The 16,540-nt window shown below is 43.9% G+C and overlaps 1 protein-coding gene and 1 long non-coding RNA gene across 2 annotated transcripts in view; both read right to left on the minus strand.

Moving 5' to 3' along the window:
• Positions 1–3,592: 3,592 nt before the first annotated feature.
• The window catches only part of LOC126948015 (uncharacterized), a 340,440-nt gene continuing 327,492 nt past the window's right edge, over positions 3,593–16,540 (minus strand). The window contains exon 2 of the long non-coding RNA XR_007723312.1: positions 3,593–6,154. This is a non-coding gene — a long non-coding RNA (uncharacterized LOC126948015). The remainder of the gene's footprint in view (positions 6,155–16,540) is intronic.
• RNF168 (ring finger protein 168) overlaps positions 3,713–16,540 on the minus strand; it is a 37,968-nt gene continuing 25,140 nt past the window's right edge. The window contains exons 5-6 of the mRNA XM_050779174.1: positions 10,133–10,214; positions 3,713–7,379 (exon numbers count right to left, since the gene is read on the minus strand). Coding sequence (XP_050635131.1) covers positions 6,441–7,379; positions 10,133–10,214 — 1,021 coding nt within the window. The 3' untranslated portion in view covers positions 3,713–6,440. The remainder of the gene's footprint in view (positions 7,380–10,132; positions 10,215–16,540) is intronic.

Below are 16,540 nucleotides of genomic sequence, written 5' to 3' on the forward strand. Positions count from 1 at the left end.
TCCAGGCGAGCACCACTACACCAGGCTAATTTTTACATTTTTTGTAGAGTTGGATTCTCATTGTGTTGCTCAGGTTGGTCTTTAACTCCTGGGCTCAAGTGATCCTCCTGCCTCAGCCTCCCTAAGTGCTGGGAGTAAAGGCATGAGCCATGTTGCCCAGCCTTATCTTACAAAGTAGCTCATACTAGCAGGGAAAAAAGTGGCTGCAAACATCAGTTTGCCTGTTAGTTTCCCCTCTCCAGAATCTTAGCCCCTTTGGCCCTCATTGTTTCAGTAGCTCACTAATGCTTTTAAGTAGATAATTTTATATTTTTATCTGGCTTCTCCCATTGTTCACAGGATTCTAAGTGTGCTGCCATCCAATCTGAATAAGTTTCGCTTTTCAAAATTTTTTTTTTTTTTTTGAGATGGAGTCTCGCTCTGTTGCCCAGGCTGGAGTGCAGTGGCACGATCTGGGCTCACTGCAAGCTCCGCCTCCCGGGTTCACGCCATTCTCCTGCCTCAGCCTCCCGAGTAGCTGGGACTACAGGCGCCCGCCACCTCGCCCGGCTAGTTTTTTTGTATTCTTTTGAGTAGAGACGGGGTTTCACCGTGTTAGCCAGGATGTTCTCGATCTCCTGACCTCGTGATCCGCCCGTCTCGGCCTCCCAAAGTGCTGGGATTACAGGCTTGAGCCACCGTGCCCGGCCTTCAAATATTTTTAAAATAGTTCACTAAAGCTAAAGAGGTCAAAAATTCCTCACAATGCTATTTTCCTTTCTTCCTTTTTCTTTCCTTTCCTTTTTTTCTCCTTCCTTCCATCCTTCCTTTTTTCTTCCTTCCATCCTTTTTTCTTCTCTTTCCTTCCTTTTTCTCCTTCCTTCCATCCTTTTTTTCTTCTTTCCTTCCTTTTTTTTCCTTTTCTTCCTTCCTTCCATCCTTTTTTTCTTCTTTCCTCCCTCCCTTCCCTCCCTCCCTCCCTCCCTTCCATTTATCTTTTTTTTTTTTTGAGACAGGGTCTCACTGTCACCCAGGCTGGTGTGCAGTGGTACAATCTTTGCTGCCTCCCAGGCTCAAGTGATCCTCCACCTCAGCCTCCCGTGTAGCTGGGACCACAGGCGCCTCCACACTTGGTGTTTTTTGTAGAGAAGGGGGTTTCACCATGTTGCTCAGGCTGGTCTCGAACTCCTGAGCTCTAGCAGTTTGCCCACAGCAGTCTCTCAAAGTGCTGGGATTACAGGCATAAGCCATCGCACCTGGCTTCTTTTACCTTTTTTTTTTTTGACAGCGTCTTGCTCTGTCGCCCAGTGTGAAGTGCAGTATCGCGATCAGGTGATCCAACTGCCTCGGCCTCCCAAAGTGCTGAGATTACAGGCGTGAGCCACCGTGCCCAGCCCTACATTTTTGCTTTTAAAATTTTGGGGGGGCCAGAGAGACAGAACAACACACTGTCTCAAAAAAAGAAAAAAAAAAAAAAAAAGAAAGAAAAAAAAAAAGAAAAAGAAAAAAAAAAAGAAAAAGAAAAAAGAAAAAGAAAGAAAGAAAAAAAAAAAACCTCAAATAAAATCTTTTTCGAGACAGGGTTTCGCTCTATGACCCAGGCTGGAGTGCAGTGGTGCAATCTTGGTTCACTGAACCCTTGACCTCCGGGACTCAAGTAACCCTCCCACCTCAGCCTCTTGAGCAGCTGGGACCGCAGGCACGCACCACCACAACTGGTTAATTTTTCCGCTTTTTGTAGAGATGAGGTTTCACCATGTTGCCCAGGCTGATCTCGAACTCCTGGGCTCAAGCGATCCGCCTGCCTCAGTCTCCCAAAGTGCTGGGATTACAGTCCTGAGCCACCATGCCCAGCCCTTATTTTCTCTTAATGCTGAAAAAGCTTTCCTGAATTATAATTTTTAAAACTTAAAAGGCCAAAAAGGGCCATTTACAGTGGTGCAGATTGAGATTTATAAGCTTCCTTTATCTTGCAATATCCTAAGAACACTTAGTTTTTCTTTTTTTTGAGACGCAGTCTTGCCCTGTCGCCCAGGCTGGAGTGCAGTGGCGCGATCTTGGCTCACTGCAACTTCCGCCTCCCAGGTTCAAGCGATTCTCCGGCCTCAGCCTTCCCAGCAGCTGGGACTACAGGTCCTGGTAACACACTTGGCCTTTTTTTTTTTTTTTTTTTTTTTTCAGGAGAGACGGGGTTTCACCTTGTTGGCCAGGCTGGTCTCGAATTCCTGACCTCAAGTGACCTGCCCACCTCAGCCTCGCAAAGTGTTAGGATTACAGGTGTGAGCCACCAAGTCCAGCCGCTTACTGCTTTCTTACGGTGTTTTCTGGGTATCTACCCTGACTTTGGGGGTGGGTTGGAGTTATGTAAAACAACATCACAGACTTCCTATGAAGACTTTTTTTTCTTTTTTTTTTTTGAGATGGATTCTTGCTCTGTTGCCCAGGCTGGAGTGCAGTGGCATATCTCTCGGCTCACTGCAACCTCCACCTCCTGGGTTCAAGTGATTTTCGTGCCTCAGCCTCCCAAGTAGCTGGGACTACAGGCACCCACCACCACACCCACCTAATTTTTGTATTTTTAGTAGAGATGGGATTTCTCCATGTTGGCCAGGCTGGTCTTGAACTCCCGACCTCAGTTGATCCGCCCACCTCAGCCTCCCAAAGTTGTTGGGATTACAAGGCATGAGCCACTGTGCCCGGCCCCCCGACCTTTTTTTTTTGAGGCACATGTCACCATGCCCAGCTTTTTGAGACAGGCATGAGCAACCATGCCCAGCCAAAAATTTCTTGTACATGTCATTTGGCATACATGTGAAGACAGCCTTAAGAAATTCCTAGAATTGTCAAACTTACCTCCACAGGGATTTTCAATGATCTATTCATACCAAGCAATGTATAAGAATGCCTAGTTCCTCGCACTCTTGCCAAGATTAAAAACAAAAAACTGGCTTATCTTTGCTAATCTTAAGGATGAACAAACTTATGAGTATTAGTGTAATATTATGCATCTTTTCACCTAATATTTAAGAACCAGTTATAGTTACTTTCTTGTGAATGATGTTTCTTGGGAACATAAGCATTTCTAGTTTTCCTATTGAGGACTTTTTCTTTTTTTTTTTCTTTTTGAGACAGAGTCTTGCTCTGTGGCCCAGGCTGTAATGCAGTGGCACGATCTTGGCTCACTGCAACCTCCGCCTCCCGGGTTCAAGCAATTCTCGTGCCTCAGCCTCCCGAGTAGCTGGGATTACAGGCATGCGCCACCATGCCCAGCTAATTTTTGTATTTTTAGTAGAGACAGGGTTTCACCATGTTGGCCAGGCTGGTTTCAAACTCCTGACCTCAGGTGATCTCCCCACCTCGGCCTCCCAAAATGCTGGGATTACAGGTGTGAGCCACCGCACCTGGCCGAGTTATTGGTCTTTTCTTAATGAACTGGCAGATACTTTACATAAAGGAAATTAGCTCTTTGTGATGAATTGCAACTATTTCTTCCCAAGTTTGCCACAGCTTCCAATTTCCTTTGATGGTAGTTTTTGTTATGCAGAACTTTTAATTTTTATGTAGCTGATTTTTATATATTTTTAAGTTGTGGTAAAATACACATAATAATCCATTTTTATTTTTAATATTTTATTTTTCAGATTCTCAGCCTCTGCACAGCCTTAGTACTCCCTGAGAAATTCAACGTTTGCATATCCTTTCCACAAAAATGAGAGGAAAAAGAACCAGTACATGCTAGTGACTGATACATTTATTAGTTTCTAACAAAAAGTCATACATGGTAGGCCCAGTAGAAATACTAACAGAAAAATTAGTTTATCTTGAAACCAATTTTAGTCAGGAAAACTTCACAGAGAATTAGCTGAATATATAAATACTAAATATATCATACCATGTATGTGATATATTTACACCTAAATATACCACACCTCCTTTTTGGTCACAGACTATTCCAGGAAGATTATTAAATAGATAACTTTTAATTTGAGGCATTCCAAGAATGTCCACCCTAAAACTTAAAGTGAAATTGCTCTTAGAGAAATATTGATTTGATGAGAAGATTGATCTTGGTCTGTCTTAGCCAAATTGGGTTTATTTATTTTTACTTAACAACCAATGTGATAGTAATTGTTGCAAACTACACTTCATTTAACTACAATCATTACTCAGAGGGCAATCACCTTAAGAGGCAAATGAAGTTTTAAATTAGCACAGAATTTATAATTACCCAATCAACATTGATACAGATGCCATCAAGTATGCAAAGATTAACAAAATTTCCATTACCAAACTTAGGGGGAAAAAACCTAATGACATACAAAAATATCAGCAAATTTAAGCTAGAATTAGCTCTAGGACATTTTATCGTATTTTCACGTTAAAGAATAGATTACGAGATATCAGCAGAAATGCTGTTAAAGCTGTTTTTTTTACTAATCGTTGTTCACGTTAATGAAACAAAAGATCAATCATCTCTGAGCTAAATTTCACAAAATGAAATTAGTGTCTTCTGATTTAACTGTCACGAGTTAAGAAAGGGCAAAACCCAAGCACCATACTTTCTATTTCTGTTCATAAACTCAAATAAAGGGAGCATCGACACAAATGAACATATAAGAAAACACGTGGTTGTTTCAGGCTCCACAACATAAGATACTGTGAGGTAACTCTCCTGTAATACACTCCCATTTTTCTCTGGAATAGCAGATGAATAGAAATGCAGGTTTCCAAAAATTCACACAATTTAGTAACTAATTTTGATTTTGATGCCTGATAGTAGGGGGTGAAAAGCTACAAAACCCAAATGTTTCCTGTGTTCTTTCACAAAGGACGGGGAAGAGGATGCTCTGCCAAACGGCCCCTGCTGCGTCATTCTGGACCAGTTTCAATGACCCGGACTGTCAGTCACCCCATCCAGCCTCATCCTCATCCGGACCAGATTCTGACCACCCAGTTTCAATGATCCGGACTGTCAGTCACCCCATCCAGCCTCATCCTCATCCGGACCAGATTCTGACCACCCAGTTTCAATGATCCGGACTGTCGGTCACCCCTTCCAGCCTCATCCCAGCTCTTAACTCCTTCTGCGTAGTCCAGTTTCCTTTCTGGCAACTAATTCCCAAAAACCGTGATTTTCTGATTTAACACTGATTCGAATCCACTTTCAACCAAAGGAAACAGGCCAGGCGTGGTGGCTCATGCCTATAATCCCAGCACTCTGGGAGGCCGAAGCAGGCGAATCACCTGAGGTCAGGAGTTCAAGACCAGCCTGGCCAACATGGTGAAATCCCATCTCTACTAAAAATACAAAAATACAAAAAAAAAAAAAAAAAAAAAAAAAAAAAGCTGGGCAGGGTGGCACATGCCTGTGATCCCAGCTACTAGGGAGGCTGAGATAGGCGAATCACTTGAACCCGGGAGGCAGAGGTTGCAGTAAGCTGAGATCACGCCACTGCACTCCAGCCTGGGCCACAGAGCAAGACTCTATCTCAAAAGAAAAAAGAAAAAAAAAGGGAAAAAAAAAGAAATATCTGGGATTTCCCACATATGAGTATGAATCCAAATTTTGAAACTCCGTCAAACAAAACAAACCAACAAAAAACACCAAAGGAAATGCTACAATGCCGAAAACTGAATTAAACTGGAGATGGAAATTAGATTACTTTAGGAAAATACCTTTTGAGTACTCTGTAAAACATGGGACAATAGCAAGAAAATACATTTTAAACCCTGAATGGGTTCCTTAATTACTTAGAATAGTATAATATTGCTTTGATTACCAGTCATGACGAAAAGGTGAGCAAAGGCTATAAAACATGCATTTTTTGGAAAGACAGTGGCACTGGGAGACTTATTGGAGTTGGCCAAAGCTTAAGCTATCTATAAGAATTGTAAAACTTAATACATATCCATTATCAAGGAAATGACAGGGGACCCCTGCTTACCGCTGAGCCGTGCAGAAGCACATGTGTCTATGCAGCCCTCACAACCACACAGACCTTTATTAAGGACAATGAGTGTGCCCCGAGAGCAGCATGAGTAACATGTGGATAAAGATTCCATGATAGAGGCCGGGCGCGGTGGCTCAAGCCTGTAATCCCAGCACTTTGGGAGGCCGAGACGGGCGGATCACGAGGTCAGGAGATCGAGACCATCCTGGCTGACACGGTGAAACCTCGTCTCTACTAAAAAAATACAAAAAACTAGCCGGGCGAGGTGGCGGGCGCCTGTAGTCCCAGCTACTCGGGAGGCTGAGGCAGGAGAATGGCGTGAACCCGGGAGGCGGAGCTTGCAGTGAGCTGAGATCCGGCCACTGCCCTCCAGCCTGGGCGGCAGAGCGAGACTCCGTCTCATAAAAAAAAAAAAAAAAAAAAAAAAAAAAAAAAAAAAAAGATTCCATGATAGAAAAGAGCTTCACAGTCCAGCTTTACTAGATCACAAAGCACTCCCTTTACCAGGCATTACTTTGTGCACCTCTGAAACATCTGAAAAATACTTTTCTGTGAAATGCTAGGCTGTAGGGAATGAGCACTTTTGGATACATTACACTGATCTCTAGAAGAATTTGGCATCTTTCTTCCATTCACTGAATGCTTCAACTGCATCTTTAAAGACAGGTGCCTATTTTCGTCCCTGGAGCCTCTCTGCGGTTTTGGATGCTCTGTATGAGTTTGCCTTTTGGAGTTCCTGTCTTTGGGATTCTTCCTCTGTCCATTTGGCACTCTGTCTGGAGGGGAGGACGGAGCGCGGAGGTGATACCCATCTGGGGATCCTTTCTGTCGGTTTGGCACCATCTGCTCTTTATCCACCTCCTTCTGAAGTTGTAACGCCAATAACCTGTCCTGTTCTTCTTGTTTATGTCTCTCAAACAGCAGATGCTCCAGATCTATCAGTTTCTGGGTAAAGTTTATTTCTGTTTCCTCTTGATCTGGGGAACATTCGGGGGACGTTTTTCTTCTTTTTGCAGGAAAGCATGGATCCTCAACTGCTTCAAAGGAAGATTCTTGGTTTTTTCTTTTGGAAATATCCTTACTGATCAGTAGGCCCAGCTCTTCGTTTTCTGCCTCACCTGTGTTGTCTCCATTTGTCTGGGTCACCCCTGATGTGGGGGCACACCCACTCTCTGTTCTGCCACAAGGCGTGACTGCAGCTTCTTTAGGGTCGGGAACTCTGGTTTTAGGTCCCTCGTGACTTAAGACACAGAACTCTTTATCATGATTGCCTGCTCTTGTTTTGACATTTCCTTCGTGGTACCATTCGGCACCACAGGCACATAACCATGGCATAGGGGGCTCTGCTGAAGAATCTGCACCTTGTTCTCCAGTTCCAAGGGGTATCTGCGGAGAAAGTGTCGGCATATCTTCCATTTCTGTGTCTTGCCCTGTTGGGCTTTTAGTGACCTGGGGAAAAATGTCAAATCGGAAGATGTAAGTCCAATTACACCGATACTGTAGCGGAACTGTCACTATGCAGTATTATTACTAATAAGGTATATTTCTTTCTTTTCTTTTTTTTCCAGACAGAGTCTTGCTCTGTTGCCCAGGCTGGAGTGCAGTGGTGCGATCTCAGCTCACTGCAACCTCCACCTCCCAGGTTCAAGTGATTCTCCTGCCTCAGTCTCCCAAGTAGGTGTATATTTATTCTTCATAGAATTTTTATTTCATGGGCAAATTTCGATTAAGCTATTACTTCATTTTTACTCCCATGAAAACCTACAGATTAAAACCCATAGACTAGATTCCTTTTTTTTTTTTGAGACGGAGTCTCGCTCTGTTGCCCAGGCTGGAGTGCAGTGGCCAGATCTCAGCTCACTGCAAGCTCCGCCTCCCAGGTTCACGCCATTCTCCTGCCTCAGCCTCCCGAGTAGCTGGGAGTACGGGCGCCCGCCACCTCGCCCAGCTATTTTTTTTTTGCATTTTAGTAGAGACAGAGTTTCACCGTGTTAGCCAGGATGGTCTCGATCTCCTGACCTCGTGATCCGCCCGTCTCGGCCTCCCAAAGTGCTGGGATTACAGGCTTGAGCCACCGCGCCCGGCCGCATAGACTAGATTCCAAATATGGCCAATAGCTGGTATCAGGACCTGACCTCCTTTCACCTCACAAAGGTCCGCCAGCACAGGGGTTTTTAACCCTTTTCTGTACTGTGGACCCTCCTTTTGGCATTTAGGTGAAGCTTACAGACCACTTCTGAGAATAATGTTTTTAACTAAAAAAGTAAGATATATAGTAGCTTTACAAAAGGAACAATTTAATATTGTAACACAATCATTAAAAGGTTTAAAAAAATGTGATGTAATAATGTGCATTAATCCACTAAATAATAAGATCTACCAGCCAGTCTAGTAACTCATAATATCTAATTATCTGTGTCATCCCTGAGGTAGTACATCCACTCTCTGTTTTGCCACAAGGCGTAACTGCAGTCTAGTATCAACGTAGAGATATGTATAAATGATATTTAAAGATATCTGTAACATGGCCGGGCGCGGTGGCTCACGCCTGTAATCCCACCACTTCGGGAGGCTGAGGCGGGCAACTCACCTGAGGTCAGGAGTTTGAGACCAGCCTGGCCAACATGATGAAACCCCGTCTCTACTAAAAATCCAGAAATGAGCCGGGCATGGGGGTGGGCGCCTGTAGTCCCGGCTGCTGGGGGAAGCTGAGGATGCACTGAGCATGCACCGCACTCCAGCCTGGGCGAGAGATTCTCTAAAAAAAAAATAAACAAAACAAAACCAACAAGCAAAAAAAAAAAAAAAAAAAAAAAAACCACCTAGTGTTTGGAAGACAAAGCTTGGGACTTCTATAAGTTACTTCTATAAGTAACTTGACTGGGTGTGTTTCTTACCAAGACCCCGGAAGCTACATCCACTGTTAGAAGGAATAACTGACCCTCACAGGGCACGCGGCCTCCAAGTAGTTCATACACTCACTTGTGTGGCCTTCTTCCAGGCTGTCACCTTGGAGCTCTGCTGCTGAGGCCTCCTGCTGGACACATGTGCCTGATGCTGCCTTACTAGCACATTTTTCCTCATCTTGTAATATTCTTTTTTTTTTTTTTTGAGGTGGAGTCTCGCTCTGTCAGCCAGGCTGGCATGCAATGGCATGATCTCGGCTCACTGCAGCCTCCGCCTCCCGGGTTCAAGCAATACTCCTACCTCAGCCTCCTGAGTAGCAGGGACTACAGGTGTGTGCCATACCTGGCTAATTTTTTTTTTTTTTGTATGTTTAGTAGAGATGGGATTTCACCACATGGGCCAGGCTGGTCTCGAACTCCCAACTTTCCACCCACCTCAGCCTCCAAAGTGCTGGGATTATAGGCATAAGCCACTGTGCTTGGCCTCCCATCTTGTAATATTCTTTTTTTTTTGAAACGGAGTTTCGCTCTTGTTGCCCAGGCTGGAGTGCAATGGCACTATCTCGGCTCACTGCAACCTCCACTTCCTGGGTTCAAGCAATTCTCCTGCCTCAGCCTCCTGAGTACCTGGGATTACAGGCATGCACCACCATGCCTGGCTAATTTTGTATTTTTAGTAGAGACGGAGTTTCTCCATATTGGTCAGGCTGGTCTTGAACTCCCGACCTCAGGTGATCCACCTGCCTGAGTCTCCTAAAATGCTGGGATTACGGGCGCGAGCCACTGCATTCTGGCTCCATCTTGTAATATTCTAAGTGAAGCTGGTGCCAGGTATAAGTTATTAAGTTTTGTGAGTCTGGATCACGTAGGTCAAGGATCAGTAGTCTATGGCTCATGGACCAAATCCAGCCTCCTGTTTTTGTAAACAGTTTTACTGGAATGCATTCAAGCTAATGTGTTTACGTATTATTTGTAGATGCTTTCACACTATACCAGCATAGCTGAGAAGCTATGACACAGACCATACTAACTGCAAAGGCGAAATTATTTACTCTCTAGCTCATTAGAGAAAAACTTTGCTTTTTAAGGCAGATTTGCTTTTTATAGTATGTTTATTTTAAAAATCGTAGTTTCCTTTAGAGAAAAAGTGCTTTTTCTCTAGGTGAACCTAAGAGGACTCAGAAAGGGTGTCTGACTAACTTAGTGGCTTTTGTTAAAAGGTAGAAAACTATGGATATCATAATCTATAGCATTAATAAACTAGCACAACTCAGAACATCTTCAGTATCAACATACCTTAGATACGGAGTTTTTCCTGGCTTCTTGTACAGCTTCAGAGTGTGAGGCCGACCCAAACGGAGATTTAGGCGTCAAATACCTGAAAGAAAAGCTTACCAAAGTTTGGATGCTTTGAAAGGCAGATGGTATGTACCCAACATAATAAAGCTATTTATACTGAAGGTTGTCTGGTTTGCTGCTTGACTGATTTATCACAGTGTATTTCATTTCCACGCTTCAGGTATTTTGGTCTAATGCCAGGACAAAATTTAATGGTTCAGTATTGATATTTTAGTGAAAAACAGAAGAGGAAGTAAAAGTCAAATCTAAATATTTCTTTTCTCTCTCTTTTTTTTTTGAGATGGAGTCTCCCTCTGTCACCCAGGCTGGAGTGCAGTGGCATGATATCAGCACACCGCAACCTCCACCTCCCGGGTTTAAGTGATTTTCCTGCCTCAGCCTCCTGAGTAGCAGGGATTAGAGGCACATGTCACCACCGCTGGCTAATTTTTGTATTTTTAGTAGAGACGGGGTTTCACCACGTTAGTCAGGCTGGTCTCGAACTCCTGACCCTCAGGTGATCCGTCCACCTCGGCCTCCCAAAGTGCTGGGATTACAGCCGTGAGCCACTGCGTCTGGCGTAAATATTTCTTAATTCTTGAAAAAAACTGAAAAAGGCAAATAGTATCAAAACAATGCAAGACTCTGTAGTCTTCAAAAAAGTAATGAAAATGATGCTTTAAGCCAGCAGAAAGGATATGACAGCTGCTTCTTTATGCCAGAAACGTTGGCTGTTCACTACACTTTAAATCTCTACTATTGGGAAAAAGCCCACAGTTAAATTCCTTACTATTCTGGTATAGAGATGTTATCATATATACTTTTATATCAATTCTCTTCTTTTTTTTTTTTCTGAGATGGAGTCTCGCTCTGCCACCCAGGCTGGAGTGCAGTGGTGCAATCTCGGCTCACTGCAACCTCCGCCTCCCAGGTTCAAGTGATTCTCCTGCCTCAGCCTCCCAGGTAGCTGGGATTACAGGCATGTGCCAGCACGCCCAGCTAATTTTTATAATTTTTAGTAGAGACTGGGTTTCACCACGTTGGCCAGGCTGGTCTCAGAGTCCTGACCTCAGGTGATCCACCGGCTTCGGCCTCCCAAAGTGCTGGGATAACATGCTTGAGCCACTGTGCCTGGCCCTCAACTCTCTTCTTAGAAACACGTATCTTTATGTTCTTTTTTCTTTTTTTTTTTTTTTTGAGAAGGAGTCTCGCTCTGTCGCTAGGCTGGAGTGCAGTCGAGTGATCTCGGCTCACTGCAACCTCCGCCTCCCGGGTTCAAGCGATTCTCCTGCCTCAGCCTCCTGAATAGCTGGGACTACGGGCATGCGCCACCACACCCAGCTAATTTTTGTATTTCTAGTAGAGACAGGGTTTCACCATGTAGGCCAGGATGGTCTCGATCTCTTGACCTCAGGTGATCCACCCACCTCGGCCTCCCAAAGTGCTGGGATTACAGGTGTGAGCCACCACGCCTGGTCATATCTTTACATTTCTAAGAATCTTCAATATAACAGGCTGTTTGCCACTGAAAACATTAAGTTTTTAATATAATGGAAAATGTTATAAAAGAAGGGGGAATAGGGGAATAGAAAAGGCAGGCTACAAGATGGTAGGTATAGTTTAAAAACTGTAAAATATCAAAACACTCACATAACTATGTTTAAAAATGGCAGAAATTTCCCAAAATGTTGGTTGTCTCCAACTGGTGGTAACTTTGGGTGATTTTCAAAGAGCAGCTAGCTATTACTTTTAGAATTAAAGAAAAAAAAAGTGACTATAAATAATACACAAATCCATAAGTTACACGGTGTCAAAAGCACCAACAAGTAGCATATGGAACAATAAAACCTAAACAAAGATCTCATATAAAGAACATTCATTTATTCAATTCAATTATTCATATAAATGAATATTCCTTGCGGGCAAACAAGAGTACCTAACCCATGTATTTAGTTACATCAATCTATATATTTACTCTGTAAACTTTGAAGAACAAGAACCAAATTTTCAGTTGAAAAGAAGCCCTGTAATCCCAGCACTTTGGGAGGCCGAGACGGGCGGATCACGAGGTCAGGAGATCGAGACCATCCTGGCTAACACGGTGAAACCCCGTCTCTATTAAGAAATACAAAAAACTAGCCGGGCGAGGTGGCGGGCGCCTGTAGTCCCAGCTACTCGGGAGGCTGAGGCAGGAGAATGGCGTGAACCCGGGAGGCGGAGCTTGCAGTGAGCTGAGATCCGGCCACTGCACTCCAGCCTGGGCGACAGAGCGAGACTCCGTCTCAAAAAAAAAAAAAAAAAAAAAAACAGAAAAGAAGCTTAGTCTCATTTAGTTTCTCAAGGCAGAAGAATCGATTCCTTCTGCCAATGGTGATGCTGGACCACTAGTTACCGAGTATACTAGTACCAAAGCATCACTGTTCTAATTGTTGTTTTGAAGTTCATAAGCAAAGAACAAAATGTTGTTACTGATCCAACAGAATCGCTGAACATTCATTAACTCTCTTGGATATTCCTTATTTATAATAACCAAGTAATGTATGAATACATGCTCATCCTAAAAAATTAGCGGAACTGGCCGTGGTGGTTCATGCCTGTAATTCTAACACTTTGGGCGGCTGAGGTGGGAGGCTCGTTTGAGGCCAGGAGTCCGAAAACTGGACAACACAGCAAGACCCATCTCTACAAAAAATTAAAAAGAAAAATTAGCTGGGCATAATGGTGTGTGCCTATAGTACAGCTACTCCGGAAGCCGAGGTGGGACGATCGCTTGAGCCCAAGAGTTTGAGGCTCCAGTGAGCTATTTTCTTGCCACCACGGCCTGGGTGACAGGGAGACCCTGTCTCTTAAAACAGAAATATGGGAAATATATGTCATCAGCCCTTTCCCTTCCCATGTTTTAAGAACTTTTTTTTTCTTTTTACTTTGAATCTGAATTTTTGGGATCCATTTCCATTTGCTTCCTTTAACGTTTTATATTAAGTTTCGCCTAAAGCTGCCTCCTTACATATTTTAGGTTCAGCCCAAAGGTTTCTCTGTACATAGTGAACTACAGCCTAAATGGAGGTGTAAACAGCCTGTAACATACTCTTGGGCCAGTCACCAAGTTTTGGCCAAAGGGGGCCAACTGTTCAAATTAGGCAAATGCCAAGCTGTAGCCGCTTTGGCTGTTTGTGCACCTCACTTCTGCTTTCCGTGTATCCCCTTCCTTCTTCTGTCCGTAAATCTTCTTCCAACATGTGGCTCCACTGGAGTCTCTCTCAGCCCACTGTGGCTCGAGAGGCTGCCCAATTTGTGAATTGTCATTTGCTCAATTAAACTGTTAATTTGTCTAAGGTTTTCCTTTTAACATATGTAATCAATTTTTTAAAAAATATGACTTCTACGAAATACAAACTATCTTTTTTATTTTATTTTTTGGGGGACACAGCCTCGCTCTGTCGCCCAGGCTGAAGTACAATGGCACGAGCCTCCTGGGTTTAAGCAACTCTCCTGCCTCAGTCTCCCAAGTAGCTGGGATTATAGGCATGTACCACCAGCGAATTTTTGTATTTTTAGTAGAGACAGGCTGGTCTCGAACTCCTGACTTCAGGTGATCTGCCCACCTAGGCTTCCCAAAGTGTTGGGATTACAGGCATGAGCACCTGGCCATTGTTTTTTTTATTTATTTTTTTGAGACGGAGTCTCACTCTATTGCCCAGTCTGGAGTGCAGTGGCGCAATCTCAGCTCACTGGGTTTTAAGCAATTCTCTCTGCCTCAGCCTCCTGAGTAGCTGGGATTACAGGCACTCGCCACCATGCCTGGCTAATTTTTGTATTTTTAGTAGAGACGGGGTTTCACCATGTTGGTCAGGCTGGTCTTGAACTCCTGACCTCAGGTGATCCACCCACCTCGACCTCCCAAAGAGCTGGGATTACAGGCATGAGCCACCACACCTGTAAGGCAGGGTCTCACTCTGTCACCAAGGCTGAAGTACAGTAGCACCATCACAGTCCACTGCAGCCTTGACCTCCCAGGTTTAAGTGATCCTGCCACCTCAGCCTCCCAAACAGCTGAGACCACAGGCATGCCACGCCCGGCTAATTCTTGTTATTTTTTGTAGAGACAGGGTTTCCTTTCCGCATGTTGCCCAGGCTGGTCTCAAACTCCTGGGCTCAAGTGATCCACCTGCTTTGGCCTCCCGAAGTGCTGGGATTGCAGGTATGAGCCAGCACACCCAGCCTCACACTCTTTTTTTTTTGAGATGGAGGCTCGCTGTTGCCCAGGATGGAGTGCAGTGGTGTGACCTTGGCTCATGCAACCTCTGCCTCCTGGGCTCAAGCAATTCTCCTGGCTCAGCCTCCCCAGTAGCTGGGATTACAGGTGCCCGCCACCACGCCTGGCTAATTTTTTTGTATTTTTAGTAGAGACGGGGTTTCACCATGTTGGCCAGGCTGGTTTTGAACTCCTGACCTCAAGCGATCCGCTTGCCTCAGCCTCCCAAAGTGCTAGGATTACGTGCGTGAGCTACTGCACCCGGCCCGTGATTTGCTTTTTTTCACTAATGTCTTAAGATCTTTCCAAGTCTGCCTTATGAAAACAAACAGTTTATGAGAGAACGGTCATATAACGTATGTAAGAATCACAGTACAGCACGGATGGGGAGGGGGACACTGACTGGAAAGGGAAAGGGCACGAGCACAGCTTTGTAAATATTCCCTGTCTTCATCTGGAGGGTGGTTTATACATACACAAAAATTCACCAGAAAGTATACTTAGGATTGGTGCCCCGTCTTTTTAAATTTAAACTATCTTACTTTTTCTTTTGTACCCTGTCTTATGGTGCTGAAGACTGGTGCACTTTAAAATATGTGTTTGCTGCTCTGTGGTCCATTAAAAACAAAACAAAACAAAACAAAAAACATGTTCTTCTAAAAAATTTAAACATTTCGATTACCATGAAAGCCTATATGCTTATTACATGGTTGAAGGGAAAATAAATCATTGGTTCTAAAGGCTCCTATGGGGCCTCCTCATTTCCCACCTCACACTATCCTGAGTTTCTTATATCTTACTTTTTAAAACAGATTTACCACACTTTTGCATCTCTAAACACTTTACTGATTAGCACTGTATGATTCTGAGCGAGACTCTGTCTCAAAAAAAAAAAAAAAGAAAATTTGAAAAGTTGGAATTCTGACTCGAATTGCACTAACTCTATTGATCAGTTTGAGGAGATCTGACCATTTTGTAGTATTAGGCATCATCTTCTAACCCATGAATATTGTATATTTAATATAGTACAATGTTCTCCATGGGTCTTACAGATTTTTAGTTTTTTTGAGACATGGTCTTGTCTGTTGCCCAGACTGGAGAGCAGTGGTAAAATCATAGCTCCCTACAGCCACAACCTCAGGCTCAAGTGATCTCCTGCCTCAGCCATCTGAGTAGCTGGGACGACAGGTGCGTCATCATGCCTGGTTAATTTTTTAAAATTTTTTAAGAGATGGGGTCTCCCTCTGGTGCCCAGGTTCGTCTTGAACTCCTGGGCCCAAGCAATCCTCTCGCCCAGTCTCCCGAAGTGCTGGGATTACAGGCATGAGCCATCATGCTTGGGTCAGATTTTAATACATTTATTTCTAAGTACTTTTATTTTCTGATACTACTATCAACAGAGTATTTTTAAAGTTACATTTTATAACTGACTTTTTGTATAGATTTTATATCTGGCAACCTTGCTAAACTCTTCCTTCTAAAAATGCACCTCTGACTTTTTGGGTTTTCTACATAGTTATACCGCCTCTGAAGAATGATAGCTGCTTTTCCCCTCCTTTCCAGACTCATATGTTTTATCTCCTTTTATTGTGTTACTGTGCGAACTAAAATCTCCAACATGAGTCTGAAAACAGGTGGAGAGCAGCAGGCCACCTTTGTGTTTTCCTGACCTTAAAAGGGGAATGGCTGGGCGCGGTGGCTCACTCCTGTAATCCAGGCACTTTGGGAGGCCCAGGCAGGAGGATCGCTTGTACCCAGGAGTTTGAGGTTGCAGTGGGCCATGATCACACCACTGCACTCCAGCCTGGGTGATAGAGCACGCAAGACTCTGTCTCAAAAAAAAAAAAAGAAGGAAATAATTTCCATGTTCCACTATTAAGTATGATACGTGATGGAAGATTTTGGTAGATATCCTTCAACAGGTTAAAAAAGTTTCCGTTACCACTTCGTTAAGAATTATCATCTTGGCCGGGCGCGGTGGCTCAAGCCTGTAATCCCAGCACTTTGGGAGGCCGAGACGGGTGGATCACGAGGTCAGGAGATCGAGACCATCCTGGCTAACACGGTGAAACCTTGTCTCTACTAAAAAAATACAAAAAACTAGCTGGGCG

This window comes from Macaca thibetana, chromosome 2, assembly GCF_024542745.1.
Source record: "Macaca thibetana thibetana isolate TM-01 chromosome 2, ASM2454274v1, whole genome shotgun sequence".
Taxonomy (NCBI): domain Eukaryota; kingdom Metazoa; phylum Chordata; class Mammalia; order Primates; family Cercopithecidae; genus Macaca; species Macaca thibetana.